At 40.2% G+C, this 16324-nt stretch overlaps 2 protein-coding genes across 3 annotated transcripts in view; one reads left to right on the forward strand and one right to left on the reverse strand.

Annotated features, from left to right (window-relative positions):
• Positions 1 to 9784, forward strand: part of man2a1 (mannosidase, alpha, class 2A, member 1) — a 29209-nt gene extending 19425 nt beyond the window's left edge. The window contains exons 15-24 of one of the 2 annotated variants that reach the window (XR_003675218.1): positions 1887 to 2055; positions 3971 to 4207; positions 4826 to 4954; positions 5443 to 5557; positions 5877 to 6010; positions 6123 to 6264; positions 6467 to 6600; positions 7531 to 7822; positions 7906 to 8016; positions 8916 to 8934. Coding sequence is in view for 1 of the 2 variants with exons in the window: in XM_028462539.1 (XP_028318340.1) it covers positions 1887 to 2055; positions 3971 to 4207; positions 4826 to 4954; positions 5443 to 5557; positions 5877 to 6010; positions 6123 to 6264; positions 6467 to 6600; positions 7531 to 7725; positions 7906 to 8016; positions 8916 to 9083 (1534 nt within the window). In the remaining variant the exon portion in view is untranslated. Of the gene's footprint in view, positions 1 to 1886; positions 2056 to 3970; positions 4208 to 4825; positions 4955 to 5442; positions 5558 to 5876; positions 6011 to 6122; positions 6265 to 6466; positions 6601 to 7530; positions 7823 to 7905; positions 8017 to 8915 lie in introns of both variants that reach the window. The other variant, XM_028462539.1, reaches the window with a different exon arrangement.
• A 1691-nt stretch (positions 9785 to 11475) lies between these two features.
• On the reverse strand, positions 11476 to 13583 carry LOC114473128 (tripartite motif-containing protein 16-like). The gene has a single exon (XM_028462540.1). The coding sequence runs from the start codon at positions 13498 to 13500 to the stop codon at positions 11833 to 11835; it is 1668 nt and encodes a 555-aa protein (XP_028318341.1). The 5' UTR covers positions 13501 to 13583; the 3' UTR covers positions 11476 to 11832.
• Between the last annotated feature and the right edge of the window lie 2741 nt (positions 13584 to 16324).

Below are 16324 nucleotides of genomic sequence, written 5' to 3' on the forward strand. Positions count from 1 at the left end.
TTAGATGAGTATCAAATGCAGTCAAGTGAAGGAGACGTGAGCACAATAGCGGAAGTGACATATTTTTAATAAGTAATAAGTAAAATGACTGTAACGTACATAAAAATAAAATAAAATACATATATTTTTTAAAGTCCAGTCCTGGAAATGTTCTCTGAGCTCTGACACAGCTGCTGTCACATGACCCAGTAGTTGGGGAACACAAAAATATGAAGGAGAGTGCTCGACCTTTAGCAGATTGATTTTATATATATATATTGTCGTTTTTGAGTGATTGGCAAAATAAACGTTGCAGCTGCTGAAATAAAAAAACCGGAGTCTCATGTCATACTCAATGACTGCTGTGAAACAAGGGAGTTCTGTGTCCACCATCACGTGAAAGGGACAGAAGTCTCTGGTATGAAAGTGAAAGTAAACGCGCATCGCTCTGCTCTGGACTCTCTGTTTTAACATGCTCAGGCTGAATAAACAAAAGAAGCACGCACACATACAAACACACACACTAACAGCAGACGCTGCCCCCGCTTTTAGAGCCAGTAGACTGGGGAAGAAGTCCAGTGCTCAGCCGCTCCGCTCCAACCGAGAGTCAATTTCGCTGTTCGCTCATAGGTTTTGTGCACAAATGCGAGTGAAATAAAGCTGTGTCAAAGCAAAGAACTCTCTGGTGTAAATGAGATGATAAAACAATGCAATGGGAACATCTACAGAAAGTTTCATCACGACAATGACGTCATTGATCGGATCGGCAAATTAAGACATTACAGCCGATCACATTAATTGCATAAAATGCGAAAGATCTAGCCGATCAGATCGGTGTAAAGCCTAGTCCAACACTGTTGCTAAAATATCATGAAGCGGGCTAATCTACTCACAGCAACGCTGCTACTTTGCAGTAGCACATTTACGTCACCCAGAGATATTAGTTTTACACCAGCGCAATGCTGCTTTCACACCGGGAGCAAGCTGGTCCCAATCGACGTTACTGAAGTAGGTCCTTTGTCACTTTGACCCAACTAGCTTAGTCTCACCGTATGCATGCAGCTCAAAGGGGCGTATTGTATCTACTTTTCTATGATAACTATGGGACGGTACATCAGCAGCAGTAGCTTCAGACCAAACATCCCACAAGAGAAAGGAAGCCAGTGGAGCTCTTCTTAAAAACAAGGTGAATGACAAACACTGAAATGCTCTGCGTGGCACTGACGGGCGCGATAAATGTGGTTTGAATTGAGGCTTTACTTCTCTTTTGTATTAACGGCAGCATCTCTGAGAACTCATAGGATTTGGGGTAATGCAGACAAGGCATTGGTGATTCCTGATTCTGAGAGAGAATGTTGCTGTGTAATCCAGGAAGTGAAGTGATTTGACTGATACTCAGTTTAAAGACACAGCAACTGCACATGAACAAAGCTAAAACCCACAAAAAGACCAAAATACAGTTTCCCCTCACCTTTATTACCAACACCAATGATAAAAGACATCAATAAAAATACAACAAAGAATCAAACCTATCATTGGGAACATAAATAAATAGATGGACCCATGTACACGTGACAGTCGTTCAGAGATTGGAAGGGAATTACATATTCCAGAATAAATGCAAATATCTGAAGTTAGATATTAAGTGTCATTAACACTCACCTGGAATAACAGCATTTGGATGGAATCTGAAACAGACACTGCACAGACATGATGGGGTGATGTTTTTCAGTGTCAGAGATTATAACAGGCATTTTCCCTGTCATCAATTTTTGAATTATTTTCAAAAGTAAACAAAATGTTTCTTTAATGATTATTGTCCGTAGAAGTGTAAAATCATCAGTTGTCAGATGAAAAATGATCATCATTCTGAGTGTTTCAGATTTAAAAGTAGTTTCCTGTTTCAGGTTTCTGGTGATCTTTAACCCCACGGAGCAGCTTCGTACATCTGTCATTAACATTGTCGTGGACTCTTTGGACGCTTTTGTCACCAACTCAGAAACCGGTCGATCGCTGCCTGTTCAGGTGTCTGCGGTGTGGGCGGAGCCAAATCGAGCTTCTAAGACCAATTTTCAGGTGAAAAAAAGAACAAGGTGAAAACATTGTACATAACGTACATTAGAGAGAACAGCAGGAATTGGGAACAGTTGAGAATCATCCATCCATCCATCTTCTGCCGCTTATGTGTTGTGTGGTTGCGTAGGCAGCATCCTTAACAGAGAAGCCCAGACTTCCCTCTCCCCGGCCACTTCGTCCAGATCTTTCAGGAGGATCCTGAGGCGTTTCCAGGCCAGCCGATAGACATATTCTCTCCAGCGTGTCCTTGGTCTTCCTCAGGGTCTCCTTCCAGAACACCTCACCAGAGAGGCGTCCGGGGAGGGCACCCCAAATATGTGCCCAAGCCACCTCATCTGCCTCTTCTCAGTGCAGAGGAGCAGTGGCACTTCTCCGAGCCCCTGCAGGATGACTGAGCTTCTCACTTTATCTCTAAGGTAGAGCCCAGCCATGCAATGAGGAAACTAATTTCGGCTACTTGTACCCACGATCTTGTTCTTTTGGTCATGACCCAAAGCTCATGACTGTAGGAGAGGTTAGGAACCAAGATTGACTGGTAAATCGAGAGCTTTGCCTTTTGGCTCAGCTCCCTCTTCAGCATGACGGATCGGTTCAGACTCCTAATTATTGCAGACGCTCCATCAATCTGCCCGACGATCTCTTGCTCAATCCTTCCCTTACTCGTGAATTACACCCTGAGGTACTTGGACTCCTCCACTTGGGGCAAGATCTCCAACCTGGAGAAGGCACTCCACCTTTTTCTGGTTAAGAAGCATGGACTCTGATTTGTAGGTGCTGATTTTCATCTTGTCTGCTGCAAACTCTGCTGCGAACTGATCCAGTGAGAGCTGAAGTTCACAGCCTAATGGAGCCAACAGGACCACATCATCTGCAAAAAGCAGTGACCCAATCCTGAGGCAACCAAACTGGACACCCTCAATACCCTGGCTGTGCCTAGAAATTCTGTCCATAAAAGTTATCAACAGAATCGGTGACAAAAGGTAGCCCTGGCAGAATCCAACCCTCACTGGAAATGAGTTTGACTTACTGTCACCAAGGTAGACCAAGCTCTGACTCCGGTAGTACAGGGAACAGACAGCCCTTACCAGGGGGTCAGATACCTCATACTCCCAGAAAACCGCCAACAGGAATCCCAGAGGGACACGGTCGAATGTCTTCTCCAAGTACACAAAACACACATGGACTGGTTGGGCAAACTCCCATGCACCCTCAAGGACCCTGCTGAGGGTGTAGAGCTGGTCACAGCTCCGCAATGAGGACGAAAGCCGCATTGCTCTCGCTGAATCTGAGGTTCGACTATCCGGAGGACCCTCCACTCCAGTACCCCCGAATAGACCTTACAAGATAGGCTGAGGAGTGTGACCCATCTATAGTTGGAACACACCCTGCAATCCCCCTTCTTAAAAAGGCGGTTTGCCAATACAGAGGCACTGGATCAACCACCTCAACAACAGAGGCACCGAATTTGGCCCACTCGGACTCAATGTCCCCTACCTCCCCGGAGACATGGTTGAAGCTCTCCCGGAGGAGGGAGTTGAAGCTCCTTCTGACGGGAGACTCTGCCAGGCGTTCCCAGTTCCCCTCACAATACATTTGGGTCTTCCAGATCTGACAGGCAACCTCCCCCGCTATCGGGGCCAACTCGCCATACGAGCGTACAAGTCCTGTTTACAACAAAATTGGTGGGAAAAAAAATATTTGATGTCTGAACCTGTTTACTACAAAACTGATCACAAATGTCTGTGATTTGAGGGGTTTGAATCCATGTTTACTCCAAAAGTGAATTGAACAATCTGATTTAAAAAGTTTAAAATTTGAGGAATCCTAAAATTTTGAGGAATTCAAAATATTTTTAATCATGCACAATAGATCTAATTCCATATAACATTGTAACGAGGTAACTTTTTTGCTGCAGCTCTCTTTCGTAGCTGAAATCCCTCCTCTGGCGCTCATGGTGTATCATGTGACCAAAGCACCCGCTGGCTCCGCCCCTCGGACGAGCTACACTGTTCATCGTCGAGGAGACTCGCCAACCGTTCATGCCGACAACTTCCAAGTGTCCCACCTGAAAGCTTCAGAGGTCGAAGCCCCCGTGTCGCTTCGGAACAGCCACATGGAGATCTGGAGCTCAGCGGAAACCGGCCTTCTACAAGTCAGACCTTTCAAAATAAAAGTCTAGAGCAGGAGACTGAGCAAATCACTTTTAATAAATGAATCATATTAATGAAACACACACAGTTGTAACAGAATGGATGTTATTTATATCATTATATGATAATAATAAATTATAGTTATAGTTGAGTAGTAGAGTTATATCTCACACTTAATCCTCAGTATTGCTGGGTGCTGTTTAACAACCTGGTGGTTGTAAAATCTCATCCTGAATCACTGAAGCCTGACTTTTAAAAACAGTTGCTGTGAAAACAAATACAACTACAACTTTTTTGTACTTTCTGTATGTAAACATTAAAACATACTTACTTCAAGCCATATTTACTTGAGGAATATCACTAATATAAATTTGTGATATGAATTTTAGGAACACACAACTACAATTTTTACTTTCGGTTGGTTAATTATATGGATTTGTTTGAGATATATTTTATACTATGATTCTATTCATCTTCAATACAATTTTATTGAATTTTTATTTTGTCAATATTTTATTTCATTCATCTATTATTTTCTATTCTATCTATACTCATTCCTGCACTCAGGGCTGCAATTTGACAATTCTAACTTACTTTAATACCTTTATTTTGCTAATCAGAAACTGCGGCTGATGTCCGGCCTGGTCCGTCAACTTCGAGTTGAGTTTTTGTGGTACGGCACCAGAACCAGAGTCAACCAGGACAAAAGTGGAGCTTACCTCTTCCTGCCGGGGGAGGAGGGTGCCCAGGTGTGTGTGTGTGTGTGTGTGTGTGTGTGTGTGTGTGTGTGTGTGTGTGTGTGTGCGCGTGTGCGTGTGTGCGTGTGTGCGTGTGTGCGTGTGTGCGTGTGTGTGTGTGTGTGTGTGTGAACAAAGTACAGTGTTTTCAGTCTGTTCATGTAGTAATAAATACTACAGTATTGAAGTTCTGATATAAGGATGAAGTATGTAGTGCAGTTCTGACACGCTGTAGGTCTTATTAATCAAAACAGAGTAAAAACATTCATGTAAGAATTCTGAAATATTAACATAAAAGTCACAATGTTGTATAAGTCGCTCCTCTCGGTGTTACGACTTATACAATAAATAATGTGCTGGGACTTTTTAGAGACACTACATTGTGAACCACTGTATTAATGCTCTCTCTCTCTCTCTCTCTCTTTCTCTCTCTCTCTCTCTCTCTCTCTCTCTCTCTCTCTCTCTCTCTCTCTCTCTCTCTCTGTCTCTCTCTCTCTCAGCCCTACTCGTCCTCAGAGGCTCCTCTTGTGCGGGTCAGCCGAGGTCCAATCTTCTCTGACATCACTTCCTATTTTCGTCACTTTACTCACACTGTGCGACTCTTCCACATGGAAGGTAAAACCTGATGTTGTTGTTCTTCTTTTTAAATCGTCGATCAATAAATAAAAACTCTAATCAGGAATATTTATTAGTAACAGTGGCATTAACAATAAAAGTGACTGTAAACAAGTTATTGAACTGTATTTTACAACATATAACCCTTGTAATCACATTTTGTAAAACACAACTACGAGCATCATATTGTTACCATGGTAACCCTTCTGTAACAACATCAGTATTACCACTCAGTTATGACACTTTTAATGGTTTTCCTCGTAGTTGCAACAGTAACTCTGAATCACAATTGAATTCAAACCAAACATTTCTGTCCCAGGGCATGCTGGGAAATCACTGGAGGTATCCAACCTAGTGGACATTCGGTCGGAAAACAACCGCGAGCTGGTCATGAGATTTGTTAGTGACGTGGCCAATGGAAACTGTTTCTACTCCGACCTCAACGGCTTCCAGGTTTTTTTTAAGCATTTCTTCTTCTGCTTTTATTGTGAAAGCGTAGTCGCACTAGTCATCAGACCCTTTCAGATCAAGCTTTCCGTGTTTTCATTGGTGGATCTCGGTGCAGATGCAGCAGCGCCGCACGCTCGCTAAGCTTCCCCTTCAGGCCAATTTTTACCCCATGACATCATCGGCGTTCCTGCAGGACTCGACGAGTCGTGTGACGCTGCTGTCGGCCCAGAGTCAGGGCGTGGCTTCACTCAGACCTGGTGAGACTTTCACCATCAGTGGCACCAAAACCTCTAAACCAGTGATTCTCTACTGGTAAAGCTTCAGGACAAGTGACAACAACAACATGCACCGACCAGTCTGATAACCAATGGTTTTAAAAGTGTTTGTTTTTTTTTTTTTTTTTTTTTTTTTTTTCCATCTTTTCACCTTTGTGACCTTTGACCCCCTTTCCGTGCACAGGTGAGCTCGAGCTCGTGTTAGATCGACGGCTGCAGCAGGATGATAACCGAGGACTGGGACAGGGAGTCACCGATAACAAGCTGACACCCAGTGTTTATCATCTGCTGCTAGAAGACCGCAGGGGCGGGGCTCAGGTATGGGGTTTAAGGACAGTATGGGGGTACGTCTCAGAGTTTGAAGGTCAAGTAAAGGGCAAGGGCTCAGTTAAGAGTTTTAATGATGGGTGAGGGGGCGGGGCTTGGTTAGGGTTTAAATGACAGGTGAGGGGGTGGGGCTCAGTTAAGAGTTTTAATGACAGGTGAGGGGGCGGGGCTTGGTAAGAGTTTAAATGATAGGTGAAGGGGCGGGGCTTGCTATGAGTTTAAATGATAGGTGAGGGGGCGGGGCTTGCTATGAGTTTAAATGATAGGTGAGGGGGCGGGGCTTGCTATGAGTTTAAATGATAGGTGAGGGGGCGGGGCTTGGTTAGAGTTTGAATGACAAGTGAGGGGGCACGGCTGAGTAAGAGTTTTAATGACAGGTGAGGGGGCGGGGCTTGGTTAGGGTTTAAATGACAGGTGAGGGGGTGGGGCTCAGTTAAGAGTTTTAATGACAGGTGAGGGGGCGGGGCTTGGTAAGAGTTTTAATGACAGGTGAAGGGGCGGGGCTTGGTAAGAGTTTAAATGATAGGTGAAGGGGCGAGGCTTGCGATGAGTTTAAATGATAGGTGAGGGGGCGGGGCTTGGTTAGAGTTTAAATGACAGGTGAGGGGGCGGAGCTTGGTAAGCAACATCTAAATCAGCGATTCTCATATGGTGGGTAGGGACCCAAAGGTGGGTTGTGGACAACTGGTCAAAAATACTTAATGTCTCTCATGTTGGACTTTTTTATTTTGAAAGAAACTTTTTTTTTGACAGGCATGCTGTGAAATGTATGTTGCACAGGAAAATATATATGTTTAGATTTTCAAAAATAGATGTTAAATAAAACATAAAGTTGTTTGGTTAAATTCTGAAAAAAAAAGTGTGTTGCAGTTTTAAATAATACTTAGGAAATGTTTTCAATGGTTTTTTCATCTCTAACAGGAAGTGGGCGGAGCTGCTGTCCAACACTTGTCGCTGCTCGCTCACCTGACCTCACTCGCTCTCTGCCACCCGCCAATCACCATGGTTACCCCTAGCAACAGCCAGCTACTGAAGCTCAGTCACTTCCTGCCGCTCGGCTCGTCACTTCCGTGTGACGTTCACCTGCTGAACATGAGGACGCTGGACGACGTGCAGGTGAGAAACTAACGTCAGCCCACGATTCTGAAAGTGTGAACGAGAAATGACAGAAAGTCATCAAATATAAGCAGTGTTACTTTACCAAAACCTAAAGGTCATTATTGGTTGGAATTAAAATCTCTTTTGATGATAAAGAACATTGAACACATTTTATTGAAATGCTTTTTAACTGAACAGGAACCAGGAAGTCCTTCCCAGCAGGTGGCGCTCTTTCTACACCGGAAGGGCTTTGACTGTAACTCCGCCCCTCATCCTCCGCCAACATGCAAATGGAGCGCACAAGATGAGGTGCACACACTTATTATCAGGAACTCTTTAAAGAAGCTACAGTAAAGCAGAGGTGGACAACTACTATCAGAGCAGGAGCCACAAAAATGTGTTTGTTTAGATGAAAGGGCCACATTATCAACATTCATGTCAGCATTTAGAATAATGACCAATCTAAACATTAACACAGTTTTTATAGTGATTTTGTGTGTTTTTGTCATTCTGTGTATGTTTGTTGTTGTCTTGCTCATTATGAAGCATTTTGTGCATTTCTGTTTTCCTTTTGTGTATTTTTCCTGTAAAATATGTGTTTTGTTGTCATATTGTGTATTTGTGTTGTTGTTTTGCTTGTTTATTAGTACTGTAGGTTTGCTGAGTCATGTTTTGTGTTTTTCTTGTCTTTTGTGCATTTTTCCTGTCATTGTTTTGTTTATTTTTTGAGTCATTTTGTGTATTTTTGTTGTCGTTTTGTGTTATTTCGAACGATTTTGTTTATTACTGTTGTCATTTTATTCATTTTTGTAGTAGTTCTATGTGTTTTTTGGAGTATTTTCTCTGTTTTTCTGTTGTTTTTATTGTGTTTTCCTGCAACGTTGTAAATATTTGTATTTTTATTTATTCTTGTTTTTGTTTTGTGTATTTTTCTGTTTTGTACGTTTACTTTTGCCCATGTCTGCAGTAAAGTGTGTGAGGTTTTTGTGTTTAAAAAAATAACAAAAATGGGTTGTATGCACTTTGCGTAGAATATATGTAAGAATATTTATGAAATCCAATAAAAATACTTGGAAAAACAAATGAAAAAGAAAAACACAGGTTTTTGACGCCATTTTTGGTTTTAAAAGTATTAAAACTAAGAATTATTTAGAATATTTTTCTGGCTTTCATTATTTCTGTGTTACATAATGCTGTTTTTATTGCAGGTAAATCTGGACGATCTTTTCTCTCCTCTTCGGTTTCGCTCCATCCGTCGCTCGAGTCTCACTCTGCTGTACGACGAAGAGCCCAATTCTGCCCGGCAACAACAACCTCATGACATCACTCGGCTCCGGCCAATGGAAATCAGTGCCTTCCGAGTGCAAATGGACTGAAAGTGTGATGAAACTAATCGTTGAAACTGTAAACGCGGGGATAAAACCACTACTGCCAATGTGCAAAAAAAGCAGCTACGGAGAGGAAAATTATGCTGAAAAAAGTATAAAATATGTCAATTAAAGGGTGAAAGGACATAATCTGTGATTTTAGCTGTTACACTCACAATGTGAGCGACGATGCTACAAAGAAAGAAAAAAAAGCTGAAAATGTTTTTGAAAAAAGACGCTGAAGAAATAATTTAATTCATATGAAGAAACACTGACGTGTGTCGCGGCACAAACGGACCAATCAGGGTGCGGCTCGGTGGGTGTGTTTCCGTGGCGACGGCTGTTAAAAAGTCGGACTGTGCGACTTCTTTTAAATGCTTTATCATTGCTGTGACAAACAGGAGACTTCAGGGAATTCTGGGAAATGTGTGATTATTTTTCTAATTTAAATTTGAATAAAAAGCCATGACAACTTTATGAAAGTATTTAAAAGACAAAGAAATATAGAAGTTTTTTTTTCTTCACTGAGGATGAACATCATACAGATATGATCTATTTTTGGGAAAATTTGTGTTTTTGGTAGAATCTTTAATAATGAAATCTTTTTAGAAACGATTGTACTTTACAGGAAACTACTTTAAAACAAAATGTGAAAATTGTTGAAGCCAAAAAAAAAAAAAGACATTAAAGTGTTACGGAGCAACATGGTTCACAGTTGTGCTGTTCTCATTTCCAAACAGAGATTCTTATACAGATGTTAAGAAAGAACAAAGTAACATCTGTGATAGACGACTATTATAGATGTAATGGCTTCTGTCTGTTTGCTGCTCTTTACTTCTTCCTCTGTCTGAGTTGTCAGATATTAGCGCTGGTTTGGGGCGCACATTGTTAAGTTGCACATTCTAAAATAAACTGCAACTTTTCGCAACATGTGAATTTTTTTTTTTTTACGTTACTTTTGACCTGATTTACAGCAGTGTTTGTGAATTTTGTGATATTTATTTTTCTCCTTAAAATAAAATTTAACTCTAAATGTTAAATCTAAACATCAAATATTAAATCAAAAATCTCAATGTTAAATATTAAATCAAAATGTTAAATCTAAAAGTTAAATATTGAATATATATCTAAATGTTACATTTTAATCTGAATGTTACATTTAAACCTAAATATTAGATTTTAAATCTAAATATGGAGTACATTCACTCCATCTGAGTAGACCATGAATAGCGCTCGTTTGCGTCAATGAGAATTTATTTTGGTACTTCCGGTGAATTTGCATTTTAGCTTAATAGTTAGTTTCACCCGTAACATTTAGATTTCGATTTGACTTTTAATATTTGAATTTTATCAGTTAGCATTTAGATTTTAGATTTAACGTGTAGATTTCCATTTAACACTTAGCATTAAGATGTAACATTTAACATTTAGATTTAACATTGACATATTTTTACAAAGTGAATATCACATATTTCATGGACATTGCTGTAAATCTGGTCAAAGGTAAAATTCACATACTTTTTTAACAGTTGTTTTTTTGGAGAAATGTTACTAAAAGTTGTTTATTTTAGCATGTGTAACTTTACAATCAGCGCCCCATAGGCTGTGACGGTAACCTACGCTTTGATTTATATTACAATTATGATTTATTCTGATTCTACAACTATTACGATTCACTAGTAAAGATTATTGCCGTTTTAAGTTCCCTATTTTTGTAATCCAAAGCATAAATTAGATTATACACTTCTAGAAACAATAGGAGTCATAGTTACAAACAAATAACTTAAGACATTTACTTCAACTGCACTACATGTAGTTCAGTGTTCAGGACGTTCAGTTCACCAACTTCCAGAAACTCTTGGACTATTCGAGCAGCACCTGGAGCTCCATGTCAAGGTGAGAGCCTGGACCTCCATTTTTGATCACAGAATAAAGAGGGAACCTGGAGGAACCTTCCACGTGACTCCCACGCACTAAATACAATCTGTGGAGGCGTCTGCACACCCTCGCTTCAACAATAATCAAAAGCAGTGAAGTGAAGGAAGCGTGAGCGCAAAAGTGGAAGTGACAATTTTTCAAAGTAAAAATTCTGGAACGTACGAAAGAATAAAACATTTTTATTTATTTTTTAATACTTCATGGAGGTTTTATTTGTTTCCTTTATAAAGGTTGGGGAACACAAAGCAGGGTTGGGGTCAATTGACTTTTTTCCAATTATCCATGTTCAATTACAACTCAATTATGATTATGATGACATTTTTCCCAATTACAATTAAAATTATTATTTTTCCCCTGAAAGTCAATTACAATTCCATCCTCAATTACTAAAGTTCAAATACATTTAATGAGCCGTTTATGAATTAATATGAAACATATTTTAATAATAATGTTGTATGTGTGAGACATAGAACTGTAACATAGTTCCTCAGTTTTGCTTTTGCATAATTAAATTGTAAATGACAGTTTTTGTAGAATTTTCAGACCAATTACAATTACAACAGTGTGTGAGAAACCTAAAAACCAATCAATCATGAACAGATTTACAAAATAAAAGCGAAATACTGACTCTTTTTTACATGAGAAACATTAAACTATATTTTTGTACAAATACATTTACAGAATAAAAGAAAAAAACATTGTGTGTGTGAGAGAGAGAGAGAAACCTAAAAACCATATTTTATGAAAATAGAACTGATTTACAGAATAAAAAGCACAAACTATACGTGTGTGTGTGTGTGTGTGTGTGTGTGTGTGTGTGTTAAAGTTTACAGAGTTCAGCAGTATCTCCAACATTGTAGCAAAACCAGAGTCCGAGGTGGAGCGGCTCAGTGAAGGTGGTGTTCACTCTGTGGAGGAGAGTCATTGTGTCACAGACGCTGTAGAAGCTCAGAATACCTGCTGTGTGATCCACGTACACTCCTATCCTGGAGGAATGAGGATCTGGGACTGTAGTGAAGATGTTGTTGTGATTAAATGTGTATTTGTTTGTAGTACAGTTTAAAGACCATGATTTGTTATTAAAACCAAGTCCACATTCATCTCCATACCCTGCTCTGCTGATACTCTTGTATGAAACAGCTACATCAACTCCTGTCCCTCTCCACTCCACCTCCCAGTAACAACGTCCAGTCACACTCTCTCTGCTCAGGACCTGATAATGATAAATGAATCTGTCTGGATGAGGAGGATGATCCTGATTTTCTCCCATAAATGTTACTTTTCTGTTTCCTTCTGATAAACTGAGCTTAATGAAAGCTGTGTTTGGATCCAGAGTGATTTCCTGTGAATACTTTAAGAATCCAGCTCTGCTCGTCGGCTCTGGTTGCTGTAAAACATCCACTCTCTCCACAGTGTGACAGACTTTGGTCCAGTCCTCCATCAGGACTTTGTGGAGATGTTCTCTGAGCTCTGACACAGCTGCTGTCACCTCCTCAAAGCAGTTCTCAGGACCTGTGATGATGGAGGAGTGTGTGGACACACTGAGCGCTGACAGGGAGCTGTAGCTGAGGACAAACTGGATGTGATCCTCAGTGTGGGAGAGCTGCTGCAGCTCAGCGTCTCTCTTCTTCAGCTCACTGATCTCCTGCTCCAGCTTCTCCTGAAGAGCTCGGACTGCACTCACTTCAGTCTGCTGCTTGGATCGGACCTCCTTCTTCAGCTCAGACCTTCTGTCCTGGAGGAGACGGATCAGCTCAGTGAACATCTGCTCGTTGTGCTCCACTGTCTGATCAGCAGAGACGTTGATGGTCTTCACCTGCTGTTTCAGCAGCTCCACATCTTCCTCTCTGTCCTGGATGTTCTTCTGGATGTCAGCTCGACTCTCCTGCAGCTCTCTCTGCTTCTCAGTTCTTTCTGCTGCAGCTGAAACCGTGTCGTGGCCTTTATGTTCATCCATGGAGCAGAGAATACAGATACACTGCTGATCAGTGCGGCAGAAGATCTTCATCACCTCATCATGACGAGAGCAGATCATCTCCTGCAGCTTCTCAGATGGATCCACCAGCTTGTGTCTCTTGAATGCAGCAGATTCATGATGAGGCTGAAGATGTTTCTTACAAAAAGAGGCCAGACACACCAAACAGGACTTGTAGGCCTTCAGTTTCCTTCCAGTGCAGGAATCACAGGCCACGTCTTCAGCTGTAGCGTAGCTTTCAACAGCAGGAGCATCGTGACGTCTGCTCTTATTTATCTTCTCCACTACTTCTGCCATCATGGTGTTTTTCACCAGGACAGGCCTCGGTGTAAACGCCTCTCTGCACTGAGGGCAACTGTAGCTGTTCTTCACAGCCTCTCCATCCCAGAAGCTGCTGATACACATCCTGCAGTAGCTGTGTCCACAGGGAACGGTCACCGGCTCCTTCAGGAGGTTCAGACAGATGGAACAGGAGAAGGTCTCTCCGTACAGATCAGCTCCTTCCTGCTCCATTTCACAAGTCCCAGTGTAACTGCCTCTCCCTGAAAACCAGTCTGAGCGTCTGAGTGCAAAGCTACTTTACAGCATGAGTCAGCACTTCCTGGTTATACCCACAGACAAAGTGCAGATCTGAGGGGGTGGAGCCAAGAGCTGAGAGAGAATGTTGTTGTTAATCCAGGAAATGAAGGTGTTTCACTGATTCTCAGTTTAAAGACACAGAAACTCCACATGAACGAAGCAAAAACCCACAAAAAGACTAAAATACAGTTTCTCTTCACCTTTATTACCAACACACCGAGGTGACAAAATTACTAGTCTTCAGTTCTCATGTAAAAGTATAGATACTTGAATGAAAAATGACTCTGGTAAAAGTGAAAGTAATACATTTCTTCCCTTACTTCAGTAAAATTTTAAAAAAGTACACGGTACTAAAGGTACTTCAGTAAAAACTAAAACAAATGTTCCTTCAATAATAAGACAGGGTTTTTAAATCAGCAAATTCATCTATTTTGTTTTTTCAAAACTTGTAGAACATGGAAATTGAATTTTTACTCTAATGATGATAAACATCTGATTATTTGATGGGTTTGAAGTTTGAACTTATGTTTATAACAAACGTGATCATAAATATCTGTGATTTAAGGGGGTTGGAATCCATGTTTACAACAAAAGTGATTTTAACAACTTGATTTAAAATGTTTAAGCCCAGTTTTGTTTTAAAATTTAACATAAAAATCAGATTTCAAGGGATTTGAACCAATTTGTCCTCACCTGGTAGTGAAAACGTGTGTGTGTGTGTGTGTGTGTGTGTGTGTGTGTGAACAAAGTACAGTGTTTTCAGTCTGTTCATGTAGTAATAAATACTACAGTATTGAAGTTCTGATATAAGGATGAAGTATGTAGTGCAGTTCTGACACGCTGTAGGTCTTATTAATCAAAACAGAGTAAAAACATTCATGTAAGAATTCTGAAAAATTAACATAAAAGTCACAATGTTGTATAAGTCGCTCCTCTCGGTGTTACGACTTATACAATAAATAATGTGCTGGGACTTTTTAGAGACACTACATTGTTAACCACTGTATTAATGCTCTCTCTCTCTCTCTCTCTCTCTCTCTCTCTCTCTCTCTCTGGTCAGCTGAGGTCCAATCTTCTCTGACATCACTTCCTATTTCCGTCACTTTACTCACACTGTGTGACTTTTCCACATGGAAGATAAAAACTGATGTTGTTTTTCTTCTTTTTAAATCGTCGACCAATAAATAAAAACTCTAATCAGGAATATTTATTAGTAACAGTGGCATTAACAATAAAAGTGACTGTAAACAAGTTATTGAACTGTATTTTACAACATGTAACCCTTGTAATCACATTTTGTCATACGCTAACTACGAGCATCATATACTATTATCATATAACGGCTGTTCTCTCTAACTGCATTAATGAAATAGTTTGTTACCATGGTAACCCTTCTGTAACAACATTAGTATTTCCACTCAGTCATCACACTTTAAACGTTTTTCTTTGTAGTTGCAACAGTAACTCTGAATCACAAATATCATGATTGAATTAAAACCAGACATCTCTGCCCCAGGGCATGCTGGGAAATCACTGGAGTGAGCGTGGAATTGTGCGTTCTTTCACGTCAAGTCCTGTAGTTCATCAGCTTACTTTCAGAAAGTGCCTAGAAATGTACTTTTGTTCCAGGAAATAGGAAATACTTCTTTTAACTATTTTTAGTTTTTATCAGTTACCGGTTCGTCAATTAAACTTCTTCCACAAAAAGTTCCACACGTAGACTCCCTGCAGTTAATGAGTAATTAGCTCCTAAAGTTGAGTAATTTGTGAAAAAATGGACATTTTAGCCTCTACAAGTAGTTTTGACTACAATTATCTCAGAAAGTAATAAATCACGTTTTCAAATATTGTCCTATTGTAACAAACACACTATGGGAACCTAATTTTTTGGACATAACATTTTCAAAGAAGAATTTTAAACAAAAAAGAATAACAAATTGCTCCCAATGAGTTTAAATCTTTCTTTAATTACATCCAATGCATTTAATATGTATTTTCTTATTATGAGAATTTCTTTATACACGTACTGTATTTAAAATGGATTTTCATAATCACTCTCATCATCACTATTATCAGGAATGTTCTAAGAGAGGTACGGACAGGAACACCGCAAAATGATTTCTCAAAGCTGCGCGTATCCATGGCGACGCCGAGGTTTCATGACACCACATCTAGGAAATATTCTGCTGCAGCATTAAACTTTAGCTAAACTGTGCTGTTTTATTAACTGCTTTGTTTGTTTCCTACTGACACGTTACGTTGTTGATTTCAGTTTGATTAGTTTGTGGATACGGTACGTGCACCTGTTTGGGATACGATCGAATTATGTGTGACCTCAGGGAAACTTGATGCACAGCCTTTCTCTGAACGTAAACGGGAAAATCATGGGAAATATTAAAATTTTCTTTAAAACTTTGCCAAAGATTTTATGTCTTCTGGCATCTATCTGGCACACGTGAGTTTTCTCCTGCATGTTGGATTAAAATATATATACTGTACATATATATATATATATTTGGCGTGGTGTTGTGGTGGCATATGAATGCACCTGTGGTTTCATTATAGAGAGTTTGCTGTCGTTGGGTTGTTGTTCAAGGTGTTTCAGCGCCGTGGTGTGCTCTGATATAGACACAGCTGTGTGCGTACTGGCTGTGTACACGTAGTACTGTTGAATTCATCCAGGATATCTGGCATTATTATATCTTTATAGTCATGATTTTTTAACCAATATATTAGCCTGATCAACGAATGCTAGTAT

This window comes from Gouania willdenowi, chromosome 12 (genome assembly GCF_900634775.1).
Source record: "Gouania willdenowi chromosome 12, fGouWil2.1, whole genome shotgun sequence".
In the NCBI taxonomy this organism is placed as follows: domain Eukaryota; kingdom Metazoa; phylum Chordata; class Actinopteri; order Blenniiformes; family Gobiesocidae; genus Gouania; species Gouania willdenowi.